Genomic DNA, 25,952 nt, shown 5'->3' with positions numbered 1-25,952 from the left:
CTATAATTCAGTTCCTACATTAAAAAAAATATTAATGGCTCATCACCATTTGGCCAAGTTGCAAAAATCAGAAGTATGGGGTAGAGTTTTACAATTTCTCTTCTTAAAATCTGATTTAAATCTAACCCGAACCTTTCCCACACCACTAACATTATGCCTAACCTTAAATGAAGACCCCAAAAAAGCAACAAAAAATATATATATTTTCATACATTTTTACAATCTAGACATTTTTGACTTTGTAGCTTGACCATATAGTGGGAAACCACTTTCTTGACCATGACGGTAGGATACCAAACTGTTCACTCTAGTCTTCTATTTAATTCTGTGGTAATATAGCGCCTTGCAAAAGTATTCAGAACTCTTGTATTTATTCACATTTTATTAAAAATCAATCAAATGTATTTATAAAGCCCTTTTTTTTTGTTTTTTTTTACACACATCAGCAGATGCCATAAAGTGCTTAAACAGAAACGCAGCAGCTTAAATCCCCCAGAAAGCAAAGTGATGCAGGTGTAGAAGCACAGTGATTCTAGTAGGGAACATCTTTCTGTTATAAAGTGGGATTCAAATTTATAGAATTTTTTATTTTTATTGTCTTTTTTTTTTATCAAAAAAATCTACTCCAAAATACTCAAAAGTGGAAGAAAAATGTGAACATTTGTTAAAAGATTAATAAAAATGGAATAACTAAAATAGTCATTGCATAAATATCCAGCCCATTTGTTTATGCAAGCCTAAATTAGTTCAGAAGTAACATTTGACTTAAACAAATCACATCTTTTACATGGACTCACTGTGTGTGAAATAATAGGGGTTGACATGATTTTTTGCATGACTACCCCTTCCTCTGTCCCTCATACATACAACATCTGTAAGGTCCCTCGGTCATTTCAAGCACAGATTCAACTCCAAAAGACCAGGGAGCCTTTTGAAAGCCTCACAAAAAAAGGCCAGTGATTGGTAGAAGGTTAGCAATAACAAATCAGACATTGAATATGTCTTTAGGCATGGTAAAGTTAATAATTATGCTGTGGACGTATTAAACCACCCCCCCCAGAATCATCAAAGATGCAGTCGTCCTTCTGAACTGAGCTGCAGGACAGGAAGGAAACTGCTCAGGGACGTCACCATGAGGCCATTGGTGATTATAAAACAGCTACAGTGTTCAATGTCTGATGGTAGAAAACTGAGAATGGATCAACAACATTGTAGTGACTCCACAATAATGACCTAAATGACAGAGTGAAAAGAACACAAATATATAGAATAAAAATATTCCAAAACATGCATCCTGTTTGCAACAAGGCATTAAAGTAAAACTGCAAAAAAACACAGGAATAAACTTTTTGGCCTAAATGCAAAGCCTTAAGTTTGGGGGCAAATCCAACAACACATCACTGATTAAATGTCTCGTTATTTTCAAGCATGATGGTGGCTGCACCATGGTATGTGTATACTTGACATCGGAAAAGACGGAGGGTTTTCAGAATTAAAAGAAACAGTATGGGGTTAAGCACAGTCAAAATCCTAGAGAAAAACCTGCTTCAGTCTGCTTTACACCAGTCACTGGGAGACACATTCACCTTTCAGCAGGACAATAACTTAAAACACAAGGCCAAATCTACACTGGAGTTGCTTACCAACACAGTGAATGTTCCTGAGTGGCCAAGTTACAGTTTTTGACGTAAATATATATGCCTTGACAGAGCTTGAAGAATTATGAAAAGAATAATGGGTTAATATTGTATAATCCAGGTGTGTAGAGACGTAGCCAATAAAACTCACAACTGTAATCGCTGCCAAAAGGTGATTCTAACATGTAGACTCAGGGAGCTGAATACTTATGTAACGACTATATTTTAGTTATTAAAATGTATTTTTTTACCTTTATTTAATTTCTATTACTCTTTTTTATAAATACATGAAAAAATCCACTTTGACAGAAAATGTGTAGATTGTTGACAATTTACAATTAAACCCATTTTAATCCCACTTTGAAACAAAATGTAAAGAAATTGAAGGGGTATGAATACTTCTGCTAGACACTTTGTGTATATTGTTGCCTAGAGACGCCACAGTCAACAAGGAGACGTGTATATTGATACCTAAAGACGCCACAGTCAACAAGGAGAAAGGGGACGTGTATATTGATACCTAGAGACACCACACAGTCAACAAGGAGAAAGGAGACGTGTATATTGATACCTAGAGACGCCACAGTCAACAAGGAGAAAGGAGACATGTATATTGATGCCCTAGAGACGCCACACAGTCAACAAGGATAAAGGAGACATGTATATTGATGCCCTAGAGACGCCACACAGTCAACAAGGAGAAAGGAGACGTGTATATTGTTGCCTAGAGACGCCACAGTCAACAAGGAGACGTGTATATTGTTGCCTAGAGACGCCACAGTCAACAAGGAGACGTGTATATTGATGCCTAGAGACGTCACACAGTCAACAAGGAGAAAGGAGACGTGTATATTGTTGCCTAGAGACGCCACAGTCAACAAGGAGAAAGGAGACGTGTATATTGTTGCCTAGAGACGCCACAGTCAACAAGGAGAAAGGAGACGTGTATATTGTTGCCTAGAGACGCCACAGTCAACAAGGAGAAAGGGGACGTGTATATTGATGCCTAGAGACGCCACACAGTCAACAAGGAGAAAGGGGACGTGTATATTGATGCCTAGAGACGTCACAGTCAACAAGGAGAAAGAAGACGTGTATATTGATACCTAGAGACGCCACAGTCAACAAGGAGAAAGGAGACGTGTATATTGATACCTAGAGACGCCACACAGTCAACAAGGAGAAAGGAGACGTGTATATTGTTGCCTAGAGACGCCACAGTCAACAAGGAGAAAGGAGACGTGTATATTGTTGCCTAGAGACGCCACAGTCAACAAGGAGACGTGTATATTGTTGCCTAGAGACGCCACAGTCAACAAGGAGAAAGGAGACGTGTATATTGATACCTAGAGACGCCACAGTCAACAAGGAGAAAGGAGACGTGTATATTGATACCTAGAGACGCCACACAGTCAACAAGGAGAAAGGGGACGTGTATATTGTTGCCTAGAGACGCCACAGTCAACAAGGAGAAAGGAGACGTGTATATTGATACCTAGAGACGCCACAGTCAACAAGGAGACGTGTATATTGTTGCCTAGAGACGCCACAGTCAACAAGGAGACGTGTATATTGTTGCCTAGAGACGCCACAGTCAACAAGGAGAAAGGAGACGTGTATATTGTTGCCTAGAGACGCCACAGTCAACAAGGAGAAAGGAGACGTGTATATTGATACCTAGAGACGCCACAGTCAACAAGGAGACGTGTATATTGTTGCCTAGAGACGCCACAGTCAACAAGGAGACGTGTATATTGTTGCCTAGAGACGCCACAGTCAACAAGGAGAAAGGGGACGTGTATATTGATGCCTAGAGACGCCACACAGTCAACAAGGAGAAAGGGGACGTGTATATTGATACCTAGAGACGCCACACAGTCAACAAGGAGATAGGAGACGTGTATATTGATACCTAGAGACGCCACAGTCAACAAGGAGATAGGAGACGTGTATATTGATGCCTAGAGACGCCACAGTCAACAAGGAGAAAGGAGACGTGTATGTTGATACCTAGAGACGCCACACAGTCAACAAGGAGAAAGGAGACGTGTATATTGATACCTAGAGACGCCACACAGTCAACAAGGAGAAAGGAGACGTGTATATTGATACCTAGAGACGCCACAGTCAACAAGGAGACGTGTATATTGATACCTAGAGACGCCACAGTCAACAAGGAGACGTGTATATTGTTGCCTAGAGACGCCACAGTCAACAAGGAGACGTGTATATTGATACCTAGAGACGCCACAGTCAACAAGGAGACGTGTATATTGATACCTAGAGACGCCACACAGTCAACAAGGAGAAAGGGGACGTGTATATTGATGCCTAGAGACGCCACAGCCAACAAGGAGAAAGGAGACGTGTATATTGATACCTAGAGACGCCACACAGTCAACAAGGAGACGTGTATATTGATACCTAGAGACGCCACACAGTCAACAAGGAGAAAGGAGACGGGTATATTGATACCTAGAGACGCCACAGTCAACAAGGAGAAAGGAGAAGTGTATATTGATACCTAGAGACGCCACACAGTCAACAAAGAGAAAGGAGACGTGTATATTGATACCTAGAGACGCAACACAGTCAACAAGGAGAAAGGAGACGTGTATATTGATACCTAGAGACGCCACACAGTCAACAAGGAGACGTGTATATTGATGCCTAGAGACGCAACACAGTCAACAAGGAGAAAGGAGACGTGTATATTGATACCTAGAGACGCCACAGTCAACAAGGAGAAAGGAGACGTGTATATTGATACCTAGAGACGCCACAGTCAACAAGGAGACGTGTATATTGATACCTAGAGACGCCACAGTCAACAAGGAGACGTGTATATTGATGCCTAGAGACGCCACACAGTCAACAAGGAGAAAGGAGACGTGTATATTGTTGCCTAGAGACGCCACACAGTCAACAAGGAGACGTGTATATTGATACCTAGAGACGCCACAGTCAACAAGGAGAAAGGAGACGTGTATATTGATGCCTAGAGACGCCACAGTCAACAAGGAGAAAGGAGACGTGTATATTGATACCTAGAGACGCCACACAGTCAACAAGGAGAAAGGAGACGTGTATATTGATACCTAGAGACGCCACACAGTCAACAAGGAGAAAGGAGACGTGTATATTGATACCTAGAGACGCCACAGTCAACAAGGAGACGTGTATATTGATACCTAGAGACGCAACACAGTCAACAAGGAGAAAGGAGACATGTATATTGATACCTAGAGACGCCACACAGTCAACAAGGAGAAAGGAGACGTGTATATTGATACCTAGAGACGCCACACAGTCAACAAGGAGAAAGGAGACGTGTATATTGATACCTAGAGACGCCACAGTCAACAAGGAGAAAGGAGACGTGTATATTGATACCTAGAGACGCCACACAGTCAACAAGGAGACGTGTATATTGATACCTAGAGACGCCACAGTCAACAAGGAGAAAGGAGACGTGTATATTGATACCTAGAGACGCCACAGTCAACAAGGAGACGTGTATATTGATACCTAGAGACGCCACAGTCAACAAGGAGACATGTATATTGATACCTAGAGACGCCACAGTCAACAAGGAGAAAGGAGACGTGTATATTGATACCTAGAGACGCCACAGTCAACAAGGAGAAAGGGGACGTGTATATTGATACCTAGAGACGCCACAGTCAACAAGGAGAAAGGAGACGTGTATATTGATACCTAGAGACGCCACAGTCAACAAGGAGAAAGGAGACGTGTATATTGTTGCCTAGAGACGCCACAGTCAACAAGGAGAAAGGAGACGTGTATATTGATACCTAGAGACGCCACACAGTCAACAAGGAGAAAGGGGACGTGTATATTGATGCCTAGAGACGCCACAGTCAACAAGGAGAAAGGAGACGTGTATATTGATACCTAGAGACGCCACAGTCAACAAGGAGACGTGTATATTGATACCTAGAGACGCCACACAGTCAACAAGGAGAAAGGAGACGTGTATATTGATACCTAGAGACGCCACAGTCAACAAGGAGAAAGGAGAAGTGTATATTGATACCTAGAGACGCCACACAGTCAACAAGGAGAAAGGAAACGTGTATATTGATACCTAGAGACGCCACAGTCAACAAGGAGACGTGTATATTGATACCTAGAGACGCCACACAGTCAACAAGGAGAAAGGAGACGTGTATATTGATACCTAGAGACGCCACACAGTCAACAAGGAGAAAGGAGACGTGTATATTGATACCTAGAGACGCAACACAGTCAACAAGGAGAAAGGAGACGTGTATATTGATACCTAGAGACGCCACAGTCAACAAGGAGAAAGGAGACGTGTATATTGATACCTAGAGACGCCACACAGTCAACAAGGAGAAAGGAGACGTGTATATTGATACCTAGAGACGCCACACAGTCAACAAGGATAAAGGGGACGTGTATATTGATACCTAGAGACGCCACAGTCAACAAGGGGACGTGTATATTGATGCCTAGAGACGCCACAGTCAACAAGGAGAAAGGAGACATGTATATTGATACCTAGAGACGCCACACAGTCAACAAGGATAAAGGGGACGTGTATATTGATACCTAGAGACGCCACAGTCAACAAGGGGACGTGTATATTGATGCCTAGAGACGCCACAGTCAACAAGGAGAAAGGAGACGTGTATATTGATACCTAGAGACGCCACACAGTCAACAAGGAGAAAGGAGACGTGTATATTGATACCTAGAGACGCCACAGTCAACAAGGAGAAAGGAGACGTGTATATTGATACCTAGAGACGCCACAGTCAACAAGGAGAAAGGAGACGTGTATATTGTTGCCTAGAGACGCCACAGTCAACAAGGAGAAAGGAGACGTGTATTTTGTTGCCTAGAGACGCCACAGTCAACAAGGAGAAAGGAGACGTGTATATTGTTGCCTAGAGACGCCACAGTCAACAAGGAGAAAGGAGACGTGTATATTGTTGCCTAGAGACGCCACAGTCAACAAGGAGAAAGGAGACGTGTATATTGATACCTAGAGACGCCACAGTCAACAAGGAGAAAGGAGACGTGTATATTGATACCTAGAGACGCCACACAGTCAACAAGGAGAAAGGAGACGTGTATATTGATACCTAGAGACGCCACACAGTCAACAAGGAGAAAGGAGACGTGTATATTGATACCTAGAGACGCAACACAGTCAACAAGGAGAAAGGAGACGTGTATATTGATACCTAGAGACGCCACACAGTCAACAAGGAGACGTGTATATTGATGCCTAGAGACGCAACACAGTCAACAAGGAGAAAGGAGACGTGTATATTGATACCTAGAGACGCCACACAGTCAACAAGGAGAAAGGAGACGTGTATATTGATACCTAGAGACGCAACACAGTTAACAAGGAGAAAGGAGACGTGTATATTGATACCTAGAGACGCCACACAGTCAACAAGGAGAAAGAAGACATGTATATTGATGCCCTAGAGACGCCACACAGTCAACAAGGAGACGGGTATATTGATACCTAGAGACGCCACAGTCAACAAGGAGAAAGGAGACGTGTATATTGATACCTAGAGACGCCACACAGTCAACAAGGAGAAAGGAGACGTGTATATTGATACCTAGAGACGCAACACAGTCAACAAGGAGAAAGGAGACGTGTATATTGATACCTAGAGACGCCACACAGTCAACAAGGAGACGTGTATATTGATGCCTAGAGACGCAACACAGTCAACAAGGAGAAAGGAGACGTGTATATTGATACCTAGAGACGCCACAGTCAACAAGGAGAAAGGAGACGTGTATATTGATACCTAGAGACGCCACAGTCAACCAGGAGAAAGGAGACGTGTATATTGATACCTAGAGACGCCACAGTCAACAAGGAGACGTGTATATTGATACCTAGAGACGCCACAGTCAACAAGGAGACGTGTATATTGATGCCTAGAGACGCCACACAGTCAACAAGGAGAAAGGAGACGTGTATATTGTTGCCTAGAGACGCCACACAGTCAACAAGGAGACGTGTATATTGATACCTAGAGACGCCACACAGTCAACAAGGAGAAAGGAGACGTGTATATTGTTGCCTAGAGACGCCACAGTCAACAAGGAGAAAGGAGACGTGTATATTGATACCTAGAGACGCCACAGTCAACAAGGAGAAAGGAGACGTGTATATTGATACCTAGAGACGCCACAGTCAACAAGGAGACGTGTATATTGATACCTAGAGACGCCACAGTCAACAAGGAGAAAGGAGACGTGTATATTGATACCTAGAGACGCCACAGTCAACAAGGAGAAAGGAGACGTGTATATTGATACCTAGAGACGCCACAGTCAACAAGGAGAAAGGAGACGTGTATATTGATACCTAGAGACGCCACAGTCAACAAGGAGAAAGGAGACGTGTATATTGATACCTAGAGACGCCACAGTCAACAAGGAGACGTGTATATTGATACCTAGAGACGCCACAGTCAACAAGGAGACGTGTATATTGATGCCCTAGAGACGCCACACAGTCAACAAGGAGAAAGGAGACGTGTATATTGATACCTAGAGACGCCACAGTCAACAAGGAGAAAGGAGACGTGTATATTGATACCTAGAGACGCCACAGTCAACAAGGAGAAAGGAGACGTGTATATTGATACCTAGAGACGCCACAGTCAACAAGGAGAAAGGAGACGTGTATATTGATACCTAGAGACGCCACACAGTCAACAAGGAGAAAGGAGACGTGTATATTGATACCTAGAGACGCCACAGTCAACAAGGAGACGTGTATATTGATGCCTAGAGACGCCACAGTCAACAAGGAAAAAGGAGACGTGTATATTGATACCTAGAGACACCACACAGTCAACAAGGAGAAAGGAGACGTGTATATTGATACCTAGAGACGCCACACAGTCAACAAGGAGAAAGGAGAAAGGGGACGTGTATATTGATGCCTAGAGACGCCACACAGTCAACAAGGAGAAAGGGAACACTGCAAAAAATGCAACAGAACATAAAAGACTTGAATGCCAAACGCCTTGGGCAGTTAAGCCAAGCAACGTATAGTACTATACATATCCTACTGTAACTACCAGAATAGCCTGGGTTGACAGACAGCGTACGGCTTCAGAAATGTCAGCATGTTGGTCAGTGAGTGTAAAAGGCAGAGGTAGCAGCTCAGGTGAGTGAGTGAGTGAGTGAGTGAGTGAGTGAGTGAGTGAGTGAGTGAGTGAGTGAGTGAGTGAGTGAGTGAGAGAGACCAAATGATGAGAAAGCAAACATATTACTATTTGACACACTGGAAAGAATCAATAAAAAGAAACGAAGCAAATTGGAATGAAATCTGGCCATAAACCGAGAATACAAAACACACAGAGACAGAGAGACAGAGACAGACAGAGACAGACAGACAGAGAGACAGAGGTCTTACCCCAGAGCTCCAGCGGTGAGGAAGACTACCCAGAGATGACCCAGACTGAGGGTGAAGGCGTAGACCAACATCCCTACGAAGGACATGAGGTAGACCGCCAGGGTAGTCTGTCTGGAAGACACAATCAATGAAGAAGAAAATGGAAATTGATCATTATTTTATTTAATTAACAAAAAGTTATGCAATACCCAATTCCCCTGTGTGAAAAGTAATTGGCCCGTTACACTCTAACTGGTTGTACCACCTTTAGCTACAATGACTCCAACCAAACACTTCCTGTAGTTGTTAATCAGTCTCTCATATCGCTGTGGTGGAATTCTGGCCCACACTTCCATATGCATAACTGCTTATTAACTCAGAGACATTTGTGCGTGTTCAAACATGAACTGGTCGTTTCAAGTCCTGCCACATCTCAATTGGGAATAGGTCTGGACTTCTCATGTAGAATTGATTGTGTTTTTTTGGATCATTGTCTTGCTGCATGACCCAGCTGTGCTTCAGCTCACAGACGGATGGGCCTGACATTCTCCTGTACAATTCTCTGATACAGAGCAGAATTCATGGTTTCCTCTATAAAAGGCAAGTCGTCCAGGTCCTGAGGCAGCAAAGCATCCCCAAACCATCACACTACCACCACCATGCTGACCCCAAACCATCACACTACCACCACCATGCTGACCCCAAACCATCACACTACCACCCCCATGCTGACCCCAAACCATCACACTACCACCCCCATGCTGACCCCAAACCATCACACTACCACCCCCATGCTGACCCCAAACCATCACACTACCACCACCATGCTGACCCCAAACCATCACACTACCACCACCATGCTGACCCCAAACCATCACACTACCACCACCATGCTGACCCCAAACCATCACACTACCACCACCATGCTGACCCCAAACCATCACACTACCACCACCATGCTGACCCCAAACCATCACACTACCACCACCATGCTGACCCCAAACCATCACACTACCACCACCATGCTGACCCCAAACCATCACACTACCACCACCATGCTGACCCCAAACCATCACACTACCACCACCATGCTGACCCCAAACCATCACACTACCACCACCATGCTGACCCCAAACCATCACACTACCACCCCCATGCTGACCCCAAACCATCACACTACCACCACCATGCTGACCCCAAACCATCACACTACCACCCCCATGCCTGACCCCAAACCATCACACTACCACCCCCATGCTGACCCCAAACCATCACACTACCACCCCCATGCTGACCCCAAACCATCACACTACCACCCCCATGCTGACCCCAAACCATCACACTACCACCCCCATGCTGACCCCAAACCATCACACTACCACCCCCATGCTGACCCCAAACCATCACACTACCACCCCCATGCTGACCCCAAACCATCACACTACCACCCCCATGCTGACCCCAAACCATCACACTACCACCCCCATGCCTGACCCCAAACCATCACACTACCACCCCCATGCTGACCCCAAACCATCACACTACCACCACCATGCTGGACCGTTGGTATGAAGTTCATACTGTAGAATGCAGTGCTTGGTTTTCAGACATAATGGGGACCCATCTCATCCAAAACAGTGGACTCAAGTTTTCCAGGAAGCACCTGGATGGTCATCAAGACTCTTGGAAGAATGTTCTACGGACAGACGAGTCAAAAATATAACTTTTTGGACGATACATGTGTTGTGTACGTGTTTAGACAGCGATTGCCAACCAATGAACTGATCGTGAACAACACTTACGGATGTCTCTGTTTGTTGAACTGAGAGGATGGAGTGGTGCAGGAAACAAGGTCAGGTAAACAGACAATGTCGGTGATGGGGCTGATTGGCTCAGGAGACTGTTTGACGGCCAGTTATTGGGACTGATGTCAACCATAGACAATATATTAGTAGACAGGGATTCTAGATCTATTTGATGTCCCAACCAGAGCAGACCTCAGCTAAAATAGCCTCTATGACATCAACTTACCTCGGGTTCTAGATCAATGTCAACTCATGGTGTGTTTGTTTATTCATACTGGAGTGACAGAGTGTGCTCTCATAGTGCACTCTGGGCGTTTGTAAATTCAGAACGTTGTCCGCTTCGCTCTCTGGAGCGTTCATAGCGCACACTGGACGCGCTGAACGAGGAGTTGGGTTGATCTGAGTGTTCTGACCTCACAACGGCAGTCAAACACCCAAGCTAGCTTGCTAACTGGCTAACGTTGGCTAACTTGCTAACTGGCTAACGTTGGTTAGCTTGCTAACTGGCTAACGTTGGCTAGCTTGCTAACTGGCTAACGTTGGCTAACTGGCTAACGTTGGCTAGCTTGCTAACGTTGGCTAACTGGCTAACGTTGGCTAACTGGCTAACGTTGGCTAACTGGCTAACGTTGGCTAACTGGCTAACGTTGGCTAGCTTGCTAACTGGCTAACTGGCTAACGTTGGCTAGCTTGCTAGCTACTTCCAGACACAAATGAGAGAACACCCCACTCTGCCCATTTTACTCTCCCTAGCAGAGCTGGTGAGGCTGTTTTCATGTTATCCAGAGCGTTGGTGACTGTAACTGTGCTGCTGGCAACTATTTAATTACGCTTTTTTGCCCATGTTTACTGACACCGGACAGATTCAACGGGTGTTGAGTGTTAGTAAATTCATCAGTTATTCTGTGCTGCAGCGAGAGTGCTCTGAAATCGGAGTAGATAGCCAGAGTTACGAACACACCCTTAAATTGACATCATGTGCCCATTTACTATCTAAGATAAAGACAGAGTTGAGTTGGCATTGTAAATAGTTTCACAGACCAAGCGGTTCTGTCACCCAAATCAAGCCGTAACATAGTGAATTTTTCCCTACTCGGAGCACAAATATTAAAAAAACTGGATGTCATGAGTGAGTAAGTATGCTGTTTTGTCCTATAGTATAATATTTATATTTTTAATCCCAGCCCCCATCATCGCAGGAGGCCTTTTGCCTTTTTGTACGCCATCATTGTAAATAAGAATTTGTTCTTAACTGACTTGCCTAGTTAAATAAAAGGTTAAATAATAAATATACAAATTAAAAAGGAATGGGCAAAGACTTGTATCTATTGCTGTTACACTGATGGAACAGCTAATGCATCCAACGGCATCACAGTGCCGTTGGAAGAGGGAGATGAGGTCTATGACCGTCTATGGGAACACCATGTACAGTAACAACAACATGTCGCATTGTAAACATTCCTACTGACTTAGCAAGGTGGACAGGACAGGACATCAAAGGGGGGCTTTGGGTTTGAAGGGGTCCTCACTCTGAACACATGACCTGCGACCCCATGGGGTGAGCCAGGGATCAGAGGTTAAAGGTCAGGAGAGATATCAGAAGGCTGCACCTGGAAAAATAGAGCTGAGGTCTGTCTTGTCCTGAGCATGCAGCGACAGAGACAGACAGACACACAGCAGGGCCCTGCGTCTAGCAGAGCAGCAGGACCCTGAGTCTAGCAGAGCAGCAACATCACACAGCAGGGCCCTGAGTCTAGCGGAGCAGCAACATCACACAGCAGGGCCCTGAGTCTAGCGGAGCAGCAACATCACACAGCAGGGCCCTGAGTCTAGCGGAGCAGCAACATCACACAGCAGGGCCCTGAGTCTAGCGGAGCAGCAACATCACACAGCAGGGCCCTGAGTCTAGCGGAGCAGCAACATCACACAGCAGGACCCTGAGTCTAGCTGAGCAGCAACATCACACAGCAGGGCCCTGAGTCTAGCGGAGCAGCAACATCACACAGCAGGACCCTGAGTCTAGCAGAGCAGCAACATCACACAGCAGGGCCCTGAGTCTAGCAGAGCAGCAACATCACACAGCAGGGCCCTGAGTCTAGCAGAGCAGCAACATCACACAGCAGGGCCCTGAGTCTAGCGGAGCAGCAACATCACACAGCAGGGCCCTGAGTCTAGCGGAGCAGCAACATCACACAGCAGGGCCCTGAGTCTAGCGGAGCAGCAACATCACACAGCAGGACCCTGAGTCTAGCGGAGCAGCAACATCACACAGCAGGACCCTGAGTCTAGCGGAGCAGCAACATCACACAGCAGGGCCCTGAGTCTAGCGGAGCAGCAACATCACACAGCAGGACCCTGAGTCTAGCGGAGCAGCAACATCACACAGCAGGACCCTGAGTCTAGCGGAGCAGCAACATCACACAGCAGGGCCCTGAGGCTAGCGGAGCAGCAACATCACACAGCAGGGCCCTGAGTCTAGCAGAGCAGCAACATCACACAGCAGGGCCCTGAGTCTAGCTGAGCAGCAACATCACACAGCAGGGCCCTGAGTAAAGCTGAACTGCAACATCACACAGCAGGACCCTGAGTCTAGCTGAGCAGCAACATCACACAGCAGGACCCTGAGTCTAGCTGAGCAGCAACATCACACAGCAGGGCCCTGAGTCTAGCTGAGCAGCAACATCACACAGCAGGACCCTGAGTCTAGCTGAGCAGCAACATCACACAGCAGGGCCCTGAGTCTAGCAGAGCAGCAACATCACACAGCAGGACCCTGAGTCTAGCGGAGCAGCAACATCACACAGCAGGACCCTGAGTCTAGCGGAGCAGCAACATCACACAGCAGGGCCCTGAGTCTAGCGGAGCAGCAACATCACACAGCAGGGCCCTGAGGCTAGCGGAGCAGCAACATCACACAGCAGGACCCTGAGTCTAGCTGAGCAGCAACATCACACAGCAGGGCCCTGAGTCTAGCTGAGCAGCAACATCACACAGCAGGACCCTGAGTCTAGCTGAGCAGCAACATCACACAGCAGGGCCCTGAGTCTAGCTGAGCAGCAACATCACACAGCAGGACCCTGAGTCTAGCTGAGCAGCAACATCACACAGCAGGGCCCTGAGTCAAGCTGAGTAGCAACATCACACACCAGGGCCCTGAGTCTAGCTGAGCAGCAACATCACACAGCAGGACCCTGAGTCTAGCAGAGCAGCAGGACCCTGAGTCTAGCAGAGCAGCAACATCACACAGCAGGGCCCTGAGTCTAGCTGAGCAGCAACATCACACAGCAGGACCCTGAGTCTAGCAGAGCAGCAACATCACACAGCACGGCCCTGAGTCTAGCGGAGCAGCAACATCACACAGCAGGAGATGGAGGAACAGTCATCACACACTGAGAAACACTAAACAACTCACAGCTAGCTGGAACACGAAACAAACAGGATATGAAACAGCAAACATGAAACAAGGCCAAGAAGAAGAAACCATGCTAATCAACATCCTGTATAGTCTAGTAGACGGAAGTCTCACACAGCTGGTCAACAACATGAAAGGATAAAACACGGACAGTACAGAACTCAAGACAATAGCATCACACAAGTCCATTGGTGAGAGTTGCTCAGTGAGTTTCCTTCCCAGCGTTCAAAACTGGTTGAAAATCAATGAAACCAGCTTTGCCCACTGGGTTGGTTCCAGACAGTGTTGTGAAATTAGACAAGGAAACATGGAAATACTGTATCTTATCCCACTTCCCTGCATCTCCATATCACCTGTCCCCTGTCCCCTGTTCCCCTTCCCCCTGTCTCCCTGTTCCCCGTCCCCGTGACCCCTGTCCCCCTGTCCCTTCATGCTTCCTTTAATGATGTAAAGTGTACTGTACTGACTAGGGTTGCAAAATTCTGGGAACTTTCAATAAATTCCTTGGTTTTCCCGAAGTGCCAGTTGAAGATTTCCCAGAATAAGCAGGAAATCTGGAATTCTCCAACCAGGATTTCTGGAAAAACCAGGTAATTTATAGAAAGTTCCCGGGATTTTGCAACCCTAGTAGTGACCCATGAGAAATGCACGTTAAATAACCTAGACTTGACTTACTTGTATGTTTTGGTTCTGTCCAGCCAGATACCACAGATCAGCGACCCCACCATGCCAGCGATAACGATGGTGAGGCCTATCCTCCCTGCATTCAACTCTTCACCCTGCGGGTCAGGACAGACAGACAGTAGGGTTAGTGTGTGTGTGTGTGTGTGTGTGTAGCTCTGGTCAAACATAGTACACTATATAGGGAATTCTGTGCCATTGGGACACATCCCATGTCTCAGGGTTACCATTGTGCATACTACTGTAACCCAGTGGTTCCCAAACTGTGGGTGGGGCGCAAAGCGTTGGCAAGGGGAACCCCCCAAACAAACAAAAAAAATAATATCTGTCCAGCTTTAAACTTACTACTGAAAGTTGTATTAGTAGATTTAAAAAATGGTGTATTACATCAGCAGTTCCTCTTGTCATGTTACTTAGAGACCTTAGAGAGCCATTTATAACTGGTCAGTAATGTCCAGATCAACTAGCCCAAGTCAGCTAACGTTTTGTAGCCCGTAGATTTTGTTGTAATGTTTTAAGTCACTCAAATATCCCATGAACACACAAGACATTAAGTCACTCAAATATCCCATGAACACACAAGACATTAAGTCACTCAAATATCCCATGAACACACATAAGACACTGCAATACGTGTAGAATCGCAAGAAATGTTGCATTAAAAACTGCACATTATCTACAACCCAAAATGTGTATTATTGCAGGAAATGTAAAACCTGCTAACGTATTCTCTCCGCCAACAAGAGGGGTGTGAACAGTGTGGAAAGGGGGGGCCTGAGTGATAACGTTTGGGAACCGCCGCACTGACCAACTGATGACTATACTGGAAAGGTTTCCGTGTCTTCAGTGTTGAACAGAGGAACGAGATAAATGCGATGCTATACAGCAGGTGGGTCAAACTCTACGGAGGGCCGAGTCTCTGCAGGTTTTTGTTTTTTCCCTTTCAATTACGACCTAGACAACCAGGTGAGGGGAGTTCCTTACTAATCAGTGACCTAGACAACCAGGTGAGGGGAGTTCCTTACTAATCAGTGACCTAGACAACCAGGTGAGGGGAGTTCCTTACTAATCAGTGACCTAGACAACCAGGTGAGGGGAGTTCCTTACTAATCAGTGACCTAGACAACCAGGTGAGGGGAGTTCCTGACTAATCAGTGACCTAGACAACCAGGTGAGGGGAGTTCCTGACTAATCAGTGACCTAGACAACCAGGTGAGGGGAGTTCCTTACTAATCAGTGACCTAGACAACCAGGTGAGGGGAGTTCCTTACTAATCAGTGACCTAGACAACCAGGTGAGGGGAGTTCCTGACTAATCAGTGACCTAGACAACCAGGTGAGGGGAGTTCCTTACTAATCAGTGACCTAGACAACCAGGTGAGGGGAGTTCCTTACTAATCAGTGACCTAGACAACCAGGTGAGGGGAGTTCCTTACTAATCAGTGACCTAGACAACCAGGTGAGGGGCGTGACAACCCTCTCTCCCCACGTACTGCCACCTAGTGACCATCCTCTGTGCCCAGGTACTGCCACCTAGTGACCACCCCCTCTACCCACGTACTGCCAGAGCAGCAAAAGGCAAGGGTGGTAAGGGGTGAACACCGGGGCTGTGTTAGGAAAGAGTCTTGGTTCAAATGACTTACAGTAATGTCTTTTAACCTTTTACTATACTTGTAGAATAACTTATCCATTGTTAACCTAATAATACGCTCATGTTCCAGCGGCCACATGAAGAGGATCGGACTTACAGGGTATGGTAACGAGGGAAGGACAATAACGTCCGGAGTGGGGTTCTACTGTAAACGTTCCTGCTGTATTTCCTGTTTCAACGTGGGTCTTTATTTCCCCACATACAGGGAAGAGATCAGGATTTACAGGGAAGTCATCGAGACTTGTCAAAATAACTTTGTAGTCTCTCCTTTTCATTTACCATATACTGTAGGCTACTTGGCATAATGCCTGTATTGTTACTCAAATGATTCCTGTTCCAGTATTTCAATGCTGTGTTTGACTGTCGTGTTTCAGTGACCACAGGCTGCATTAAAGAGCAGAGCGATCAGGACACGCTATTGGCTAGTGCAGAAGAGGGAAGGACAACAATGTGTCTATTGTGATCTAAATGAGACATGCTCCAACTGTAGTTCCATTGCTTTCAATGAATAGTTCCAGTGTTCCCATACTGCACTGTAGAACCAACAGGGTCAGAACTTAGTTCCAGTGTTCCCATACTGCACTGTAGAACCAACAGGGTCAGAACTTAGTTCCAGTGTTCCCATACTGCACTGTAGAACCAACAGGGTCAGAACTTAGTTCCAGTGTCCCCATACTGCACTGTAGAACCAACAGGGTCAGAACTTAGTTCCAGTGTTCCCATACTGCACTGTAGAGCCAACAGGGTCAGAACTTAGTTCCAGTGTTCCCATACTGCACTGTAGAGCCAACAGGGTCAGAACTTAGTTCCAGTGTCCCCATACTGCACTGTAGAGCCAACAGGGTCAGAACTTAGTTCCAGTGTTCCCATACTGCACTGTAGAGCCAACAGGGTCAGAACTTAGTTCCAGTGTCCCCATACTGCACTGTAGAGCCAACAGGGTCAGAACTTAGTTCCAGTGTCCCCATACTGCACTGTAGAGCCAACAGGGTCAGAACTTAGTTCCAGTGTCCCCATACTGCACTGTAGAGCCAACAGGGTCAGAACTTAGTTCCAGTGTTCCCATACTGCACTGTAGAACCAACAGGGTCAGAACTTAGTTCCAGTGTCCCCATACTGCACTGTAGAACCAACAGGGTCAGAACTTAGTTCCAGTGTCCCCATACTGCACTGTAGAACCAACAGGGTCAGAACCTAATTGTATATACACCACAGGAGGCTGCTGGCACCTTCATTGGGGAGGATGAGCTCGTGTAATAGTAACAAATACAAAAAGACATGGTTTCCACTCATTTCATTTGCTCCATTCTCAGACATTATTGTGAGCCGTCCTCCCTTCAGCAGCCTCCTGTGGTCCACACAGTGTGGAGAGGAAAGAGGGGCAGAACTTACAGGGTAGTGTGCGATGATCATGCGGTTCAGTAGTGTGCCAACAGCATAGAAACAGCCCACGTTCAGTCCTGTGGGAGAGAGACACAGTGAGATACAGCCAATAGGGACTCGGCACACTCGGAGAGCAGCCAATAGGGGTTGATGTTAGAGGTAGGTCGCCCGTCCGTGGTCGGTACAGTATTAACAGAGGCAAAAGGGGATCAGTGAGTCAGGAGAGAGAGAGGTAGTGGTTAGGGTTGTTACGGTGACCGTATTACCATCACGAGTCAAGACGGCAGTCAAATTCCACGTGACCGTTTAGTCACGGTAATTAGGCTTCTCCAAGCTCTGATGCTGCCGATGGCCATTAGTAGCCTACCAGCTATCTGCCTGGTACTCAGCTATCTGCCTGGTACTCAGCTATCTGCCTGGTACTCAGCTATCTGCCTGGTACTCAGCTATCTGCCTGGTACTCAGCTATCTGCCTGGTACTCAGCTATCTGCCTGGTACTCAGCACTCTACTGTCCCTCTAATCACTCTGACATCAATGCAAATGTAATGGAAAATCTAATCAAACACTTCATGAGAGCCCATGAGCTCATGTTGCTCAACATTTCTATAGGCTATGCAATGGCGTGAGAATACAGAGTGATGGCCTCTACTAAAAATCAAAACTAAGATATTGGAAGAACTGTCCACATTTACTTTTCGTCAGCCAACAAGATGAGTAGGCGTAACGAACAGGAAAAGCACTAGCCTATGTAAATCTACTATCCCCCGTAGTACAAAAGTCGACCTATTCTATTCTGTGGGAGAAATAAATATTCCAAACATAGTCTGGGACGGTTGTGGGATGAGATAGTGCTTGTATTCATTTTGGATCTAACATCCCAAAAACATTTTTACGCAACGAGGCTAACGCAACGAGGCTAACGCAACAGATGCTTCTACACCTGCATTGCTTGCGGTTTGGGGTTTTAGGCTGGGTTTCTGTACAGCACTTTGAGACATCGGCAGATGGAAGAATGGCTTTATGAATACATTAGATTGATTGATTGATTGATTGATTGATTGATTGAGATCAGAATGTTTACCAACATTTTTTGATAAATTATTAAGCTATTTCGTCACATTACAAGTGCAGCAATGCTCACACGGCAGGAGGCTGTAACTGCAAATGTTCCTTTAGCTGGAAAACACCATTATTTAAAGTGACCACAAATTAAATTATGCGTGTTTTGCTTTTATTATAAAAGGTGCATTTTTATGGTGAAAATTGTCTTCCACAAACTTGAAACTCGTGCGCTGTAAATTACCATGAGACCGACCGTTATTTGCTTGACAATCATCGGCAGACAAAATGTCGTGACCGCAACAGCTCTAGTAGTGGAACCAGGCCAGGGGAAACATGTAGCACGGGACTTAACCACAGTCTCACACACAGTGTAGAGAACCACAGTCTCACACACAGTGTAGAGACACACAGTCTCACAAACAGTGTAGAGACACACAGTCTCACACACAGTGTAGAGACACACAGTCTCACACACAGTGTAGAGAACCACAGTCTCACACACAGTGTAGAGAACCACAGTCTCACACACAGTGTAGAGAACCACAGTCTCACACACAGTGTAGAGAACCACAGTCTCACACACAGTGTAGAGAACCACAGTCTCACACACAGTGTAGAGAACCACAGTCTCACACACAGTCTCACACACAGTCTCACACACAGTGTAGAGAACCACAGTCTCACACACACACCATGGCCCTAGCAGTTTAGTTTAATGTCCTGGTACACAACAAGTACACCATTATCCACCTGGCCCAGAGAATGACCCTAACCCATGTCAGAGGTCAGGAGAGGAGACAGAACCAAGCTGATACTATTCCCTATATAGTGCACTACTATGGACCAGAGCCCTATTCCCTATATACTGTACTACTATGGACCAGAGCCCTATTCCCTATATAGTGCACTACTATAGACCAGAGCCCTATTCCCTATATAGTGCACTACTATAGACCAGAGCCCTATTCCCTATATAGTGCACTACTACAGACCAAAATAAATTTAGCCTATGTTAATAATTGAATTATAAATAAACGTTTTACCTTTCGGGTCAAAAACGTGTAACATCTGAGTGTTAAACAGGCAATAAGCCTGACATGAATTCATAACACTTCCTCTGTTTGGGGACAGCCAATGGCGTCCGTTTGGGGACAGCCAATGGCGTCCGTTTGGGGACAGCCAATGGCGTCCGTTTGGGGACAACCAATGGCGTCCGTTTGGGGACAGCCAATGGCATCCTAGCCAGCACAGAGTCCTTTCCCATAGGATAATACATTAACAGTGTACCTGTAACGCAGTGTGGGAAATATCAGATACTATCGGAAACTTGGAGAGGCAAGTTCCCAATTCGGAAATAACCGCTAGAACGTGCTTCCTAGTGGGAAACCCGGGCCAGAATGATACACCAGTTTGTGACATTTCATCACTGACCTTTCACCTTTCGGACCAAAAGATAGTAAAACAAACATGTAGCTAGGTTTACCCATACAATCAAACATGTAGCTAGGTTTACCCATACAATCAAACATGTAGCTAGGTTTACCCATACAATCAAACATGTAGCTAGGTTTACCCATACAATCAAACATGTAGCTAGGTTTACCCATACAATCAAACATGTAGCTAGGTTTACCCATACAATCAAACATGTAGCTAGGTTTACCCATACAATCAAACATGTAGCTAGGTTTACCCATACAATCAAACATGTAGCTAGGTTTACCCATACAATCAAACATGTAGCTAGGTTTACCCATACAATCAAACATGTAGCTAGGTTTACCCATACAATCAAACATGTAGCTAGGTTTACCCATACAATCAAACATGTAGCTAGGTTTACCCATACAATCAAACATGTAGCTAGGTTTACCCATACAATCAAACATGTAGCTAGGTTTACCCATACAATCAAACATGTAGCTAGGTTTACCCATACAATCAAACATGTAGCTAGGTTTATCCATACAATCAAACATGTAGCTAGGTTTACCCATACAATCAAACATGTAGCTAGGTTTACCCATACAATCAAACATGTAGCTAGGTTTACCCATACAATCAAACATGTAGCTAGGTTTACCCATACAATCAAACATGTAGCTAGGTTTACCCATACAATCAAACATGTAGCTAGGTTTACCCATACAATCAAGTGGAGGTAGGACTTCCTGAGTACCATCCGAACGCACCAATAACCACCTGACATCTGAGACTCAACTGGTTGTCTCGTGTGGTAGATCAGACTGACATGGATGATCATTAGCAGACTTTTATAACCAGGCACTTATCACGCTTCCTCCTGGCTCAAGAATAACCTTCTTCGCTTGTAATAGAAATGGCAGGTCAACAGGTACTGAAGACACTCAGAAACCTGGTTCAGCCCAGTAGAGCTCGGCTCAGTTTGGCATGGTTCGGCTTGGCTCGGTTCAGTAGTGTGGTAGAATAGTTACAATAGTGATTACCAGGGTGGTGTACTAACCGTATGTGAGGATGAGGAGGAGGAAGGGTTTGTTTCGGAGCAGCCTGAGGATGGAGGCGGTGTAGGAGTACTGTTCTGGAGGGATGCAGCGAGCTGTCGCCTGGGCCTGGGTGGGAGGGAGCTCCGGACGCTCCTGGAACACTGTGGAGAGAGGGGAGGGGGGGGGGAGAGGTGGAGAGATGTAGGGGGGTGGGGGGGGGGGGGGGGGGGGAGAGATGGTGAGAGATGGTAAGATGGAGAGAGATGGAAAGATGGAGAGAGGGAAGGAGAGAGATGGTGAGAGATGGTAAGATGGAGAGAGATGGAAAGATGGAGAGGGAAGGAGAGAGATGGTGAGAGATATAGAGAGATGGAAAGAGGGAGGGGAGATGAGAGAGATGGTGAGAGATAGAGAGAGATGGTGAGAGATATAGAGATGGAGAGAGATGGTGAGAGATAGAGAGAGGGAGGGGAGATGGTGAGAGATATAGAGAGAGGGAGGGGAGATGGTGAGAGAGAGGGGAGATGGAGAGAGATGGTGAGAGATATAGAGGGAGGGGAGATGGTGAGAGATATAGAGAGAGGGAGGGGAGATGGTGAGAGAGAGGGGAGATGGAGAGAGATGGTGAGAGATATAGAGAGAGGGAGGGGAGATGGTGAGAGATATAGAGAGAGGGAGGGGAGATGGAGAGAGATGGTGAGAGATATAGAGAGAGGGAGGGGAGATGGAGAGAGATGGTGAGAGATATAGAGAGAGGGAGGGGAGATGGAGAGAGGGAGGGGAGATGGAGAGAGGGAGGGGAGATGGAGGGGAGATGGAGAGAGATATAGAGAGATGGAAAGATATATCAGTAACATACCATCAAAAGAGCATAGCGCGACATTTAAGAATGAATCAGAGTGGGTTATACAGAGAAGATGCACAGATTATTCCTTCATCTCAGCTTCATCTACACTACCGTTCAAAAGTTTGGGGTAACTTAGAAATGTCCTTGTTTTTGAAAGAAAAGCACATTTTTTGTCCATTAAAATAACATAAAATTGATCAGAAACACAGTGTTGACATTGTTAATGTTGTAAATGACCATTGTAGCTGGAAACAGCAGATTTTTTATGGGATATCTACATAGGCGTACAGAGGCCCATTATCAGCAACCATCACTCCTGTGTTCCAATGGCACGTTGTGTTAGCTAATCCAAGTTTATCATTTTAAAAGGCTAATTGATCTTTAGACTAGTTGAGTATCTGGAGCATCAGCATTTGTGGGTTCGATTACAGGCTCAAAATGGTCAGAAACAAATAACTTTCTTCTGAAACTCGTCAGTCTATTCTTGTTCTGAGAAATGAAGGCTATTCCACGAGAGAAATTGCCAAGAAACTGAAGATCTCGTACAACGCTGTGTACTACTCCCTTTACAGAACAGCGCAAACTGGCTCTAACCAGAATAGAAAGAGGAGTGGGAGGCCCCGGTGCACAACTGAGCAAGAGGACAAGTACATTTCAGTGTTTAGTTTAAGAAACAGACGCCTCACAAGTCCTCAACTGGCAGTTACATTAAATAGTACCCGCAAAACACCAGTCTCAACGTCAACAGTGAAGAGGCGACTCCGGGAAGCTGACCTTCTAGGCAGAGTTGCAAAGAAAAAGCCCCATCTCAGACTGGCCAATAAAAAGAAAAGATTAAGATGGACAAAAGAACACAGACACTGGAAAGAGGAAATACACTGAATTTCTGATCAATTTGATGTTATTTTAATGGGAAACTGAGATTAAGGAATAACCTGGAACGGTAGTGTATATGAAACTGAGTTTAAGGAATAACCTGGAACGGTAGTGTATATGAAACTGAGATTAAGGAATAACATGGAACGGTAGTGTATATGAAACTGAGATTAAGGAATAACCTGGAACGGTAGTGTATATGAAGCTGAGATTAAGGAATAACATGGAACGGTAGTGTATATGAAACTGAGATTAAGGAATAACCTGGAACGGTAGTGTATATGAAACTGAGATTAAGGAATAACCTGGAACGGTAGTGTATATGAAACTGAGATTAAGGAATAACCTGGAACAGTAGTGTATATGAAACTGAGATTAAGGAATAACATGGAACGGTAGTGTATATGAAGCTGAGATTAAGGAATAACATGGAACGGTAGTGTATATGAAGCTGAGATTAAGGAATAACCTGGAACGGTAGTGTATATGAAACTGAAATTAAGGAATAACCTGGAACGGTAATGTATATGAAACTGAGATTAAGGAATAACATGGAACGGTAATGTAGGCCTAAAGAATGAACAGATTATTCTTTCATCTCAGTGTGTCCTGGTGTACTTGGAAACGCACTGTGGCAGGGAATTGTCCAATCTAATTTCTAAATGATTACTGTACTCTTCCAGATATAAACACACACACACACACAGATGAACAAACCTAAGAACGGGCCTTCATCCATTTATAGAGAGAATATAGGCCTAGAGACTATTGTATGAATATGCAAATATTGGAAGGTGTTTAACAGGTTACGCCTCAATCTTGTAATTGGGGCTCTCTCAACACAAAACAGGATATGCATCGGTCAGAATTCAACAGGTGACATTCCTTCGGGTCTGAGAAATGTTTTTTTTATTACTGTGACTCTGTCTTTGAATCCTTGAAAGCATGTTTTTGTTATCTAGCTGAAAGCCTAAAAGCCATCTGGTTTGGGCTTAGTGGGACTATCATTTGTTATTCAACGGGACAATGACCCAACACACCTCCAGGCTGTGTAAGGGCTATTTGACCAAGATGGAGAGTGATGGAGTGCTGCATCAGATAACCTGGCCTACACAATCACCCGACCACAATCGACTTGAGATGGTTTGGAACGCAGAGTGAAGGAAAAGCAGCCAACAAGTGCTCAGCACATGTGGGAACTCCTTCAAGACTGTTGGAAAAGCATTCCAGGTGAAGCTGGTTGAGAGAATGCCAAGAATGTACAAAGCTGTCATCAAGGCAAAGGGTGGCTACTTTGAAGAATCTCAAAATTGATTTGTTTAACACTTTTTTGGGTTACTACATGATTCCATGTGTTATTTCATAGTTTTGATGTCTTCACTATTATTCTACAATATAGAAAAACCCTGGAATGAGTAGGTGTGTCCTAACTTTTGACTGGTACTGTATTTCAGCTACATGTCAACCAAATTCAAGCGTTGTGCAAAAAGTGCCTCAGAGTTGTGGCTACAACGCAACACATTCTTTAAATAATTTGAAGAACCATCATCCCCTACTTTACAACGATTGCACGGTAAAAAAAAATGTCCGTCACGTTTTCACCTAAGTGTTTGAAAATCGCAATATCTGGCCAAAAACAAATTGCAATTCGATATTTTGTCCCGAATCGTGCAGCCCTACTTCAGAATCCTTTCCAAAACCTCAAATACACTACAAGTTGTATATGTCCTACATTGCAGGAAAGTCCTCCTGCAACAGGGTGATCAAATTAAGATCCTACATCTGTAGGTAGAGCAAAACAAGACTGACACAAGGGCAGAAGAGCCATAACCAGCTATCTGTAGGTTACATCCTCCTTTATCATTTAACCTCACTACAGTCCCACTAGAGAATGGTGTTAACCTCACTACAGTCCCACTAGAGAATGGTGTTAACCTCACTACAGTACCACTAGAGAATGGTGTTAACCTCACTACAGTACCACTAGAGAATGGTGTTAACCTCACTACAGTACCACTAGAGAATGGTGTTAACCTCACTACAGTCCCACTGGAGAATGGTGTTAACCTCACTACAGTACCACTAGAGAATGGTGTTAACCTCACTACAGTCCCACTGGAGAATGGTGTTAACCTCACTACAGTCCCACTGGAGAATGGTGTTAACCTCACTACAGTACTACTAGAGAATGGTGTTAACCTCACTACAGTACCACTAGAGAATGGTGTTAACCTCACTACAGTACCACTAGAGAATGGTGTTAACCTCACTACAGTACCACTAGAGAATGGTGTTAACCTCACTACAGTCCCACTGGAGAATGGTGTTAACCTCACTACAGTCCCACTGGAGAATGGTGTTAACCTCACTACAGTCCCACTGGAGAATGGTGTTAACCTCACTACAGTCCCACTGGAGAATGGTGTTAACCTCACTACAGTACTACTAGAGAATGGTGTTAACCTCACTACAGTACCACTAGAGAATGGTGTTAACCTCACTACAGTACCACTAGAGAATGGTGTTAACCTCACTACAGTACCACTAGAGAATGGTGTTAACCTCACTACAGTCCCACTGGAGAATGGTGTTAACCTCACTACAGTCCCACTGGAGAATGGTGTTAACCTCACTACAGTCCCACTGGAGAATGGTGTTAACCTCACTACAGTCCCACTGGAGAATGGTGTTAACCTCACTACAGTCCCA

The 25,952-nt window shown here is 45.2% G+C and overlaps 1 protein-coding gene across 2 annotated transcripts in view; it reads right to left on the bottom strand.

Moving 5' to 3' along the window:
* The window catches only part of LOC120024364 (feline leukemia virus subgroup C receptor-related protein 2-like), a 60,512-nt gene that overhangs the window by 10,743 nt on the left and 23,817 nt on the right, over positions 1–25,952 (bottom strand). For both annotated transcript variants that reach the window (XR_005472820.1, XM_038968592.1), the window contains exons 3-6: positions 21,541–21,681; positions 18,004–18,071; positions 14,956–15,059; positions 9,085–9,195 (exon numbers count right to left, since the gene is read on the bottom strand). Coding sequence is in view for 1 of the 2 variants with exons in the window: in XM_038968592.1 (XP_038824520.1) it covers positions 9,085–9,195; positions 14,956–15,059; positions 18,004–18,071; positions 21,541–21,681 (424 nt within the window). In the remaining variant the exon portion in view is untranslated. The remainder of the gene's footprint in view (positions 1–9,084; positions 9,196–14,955; positions 15,060–18,003; positions 18,072–21,540; positions 21,682–25,952) is intronic.

Source organism: Salvelinus namaycush, chromosome 29 (genome assembly GCF_016432855.1).
Source record: "Salvelinus namaycush isolate Seneca chromosome 29, SaNama_1.0, whole genome shotgun sequence".
Lineage (NCBI taxonomy): Eukaryota > Metazoa > Chordata > Actinopteri > Salmoniformes > Salmonidae > Salvelinus > Salvelinus namaycush.
The sequence above is the reverse complement of the archived record's forward strand: the minus strand, read 5'-3'. Positions and strand labels throughout refer to the sequence as shown.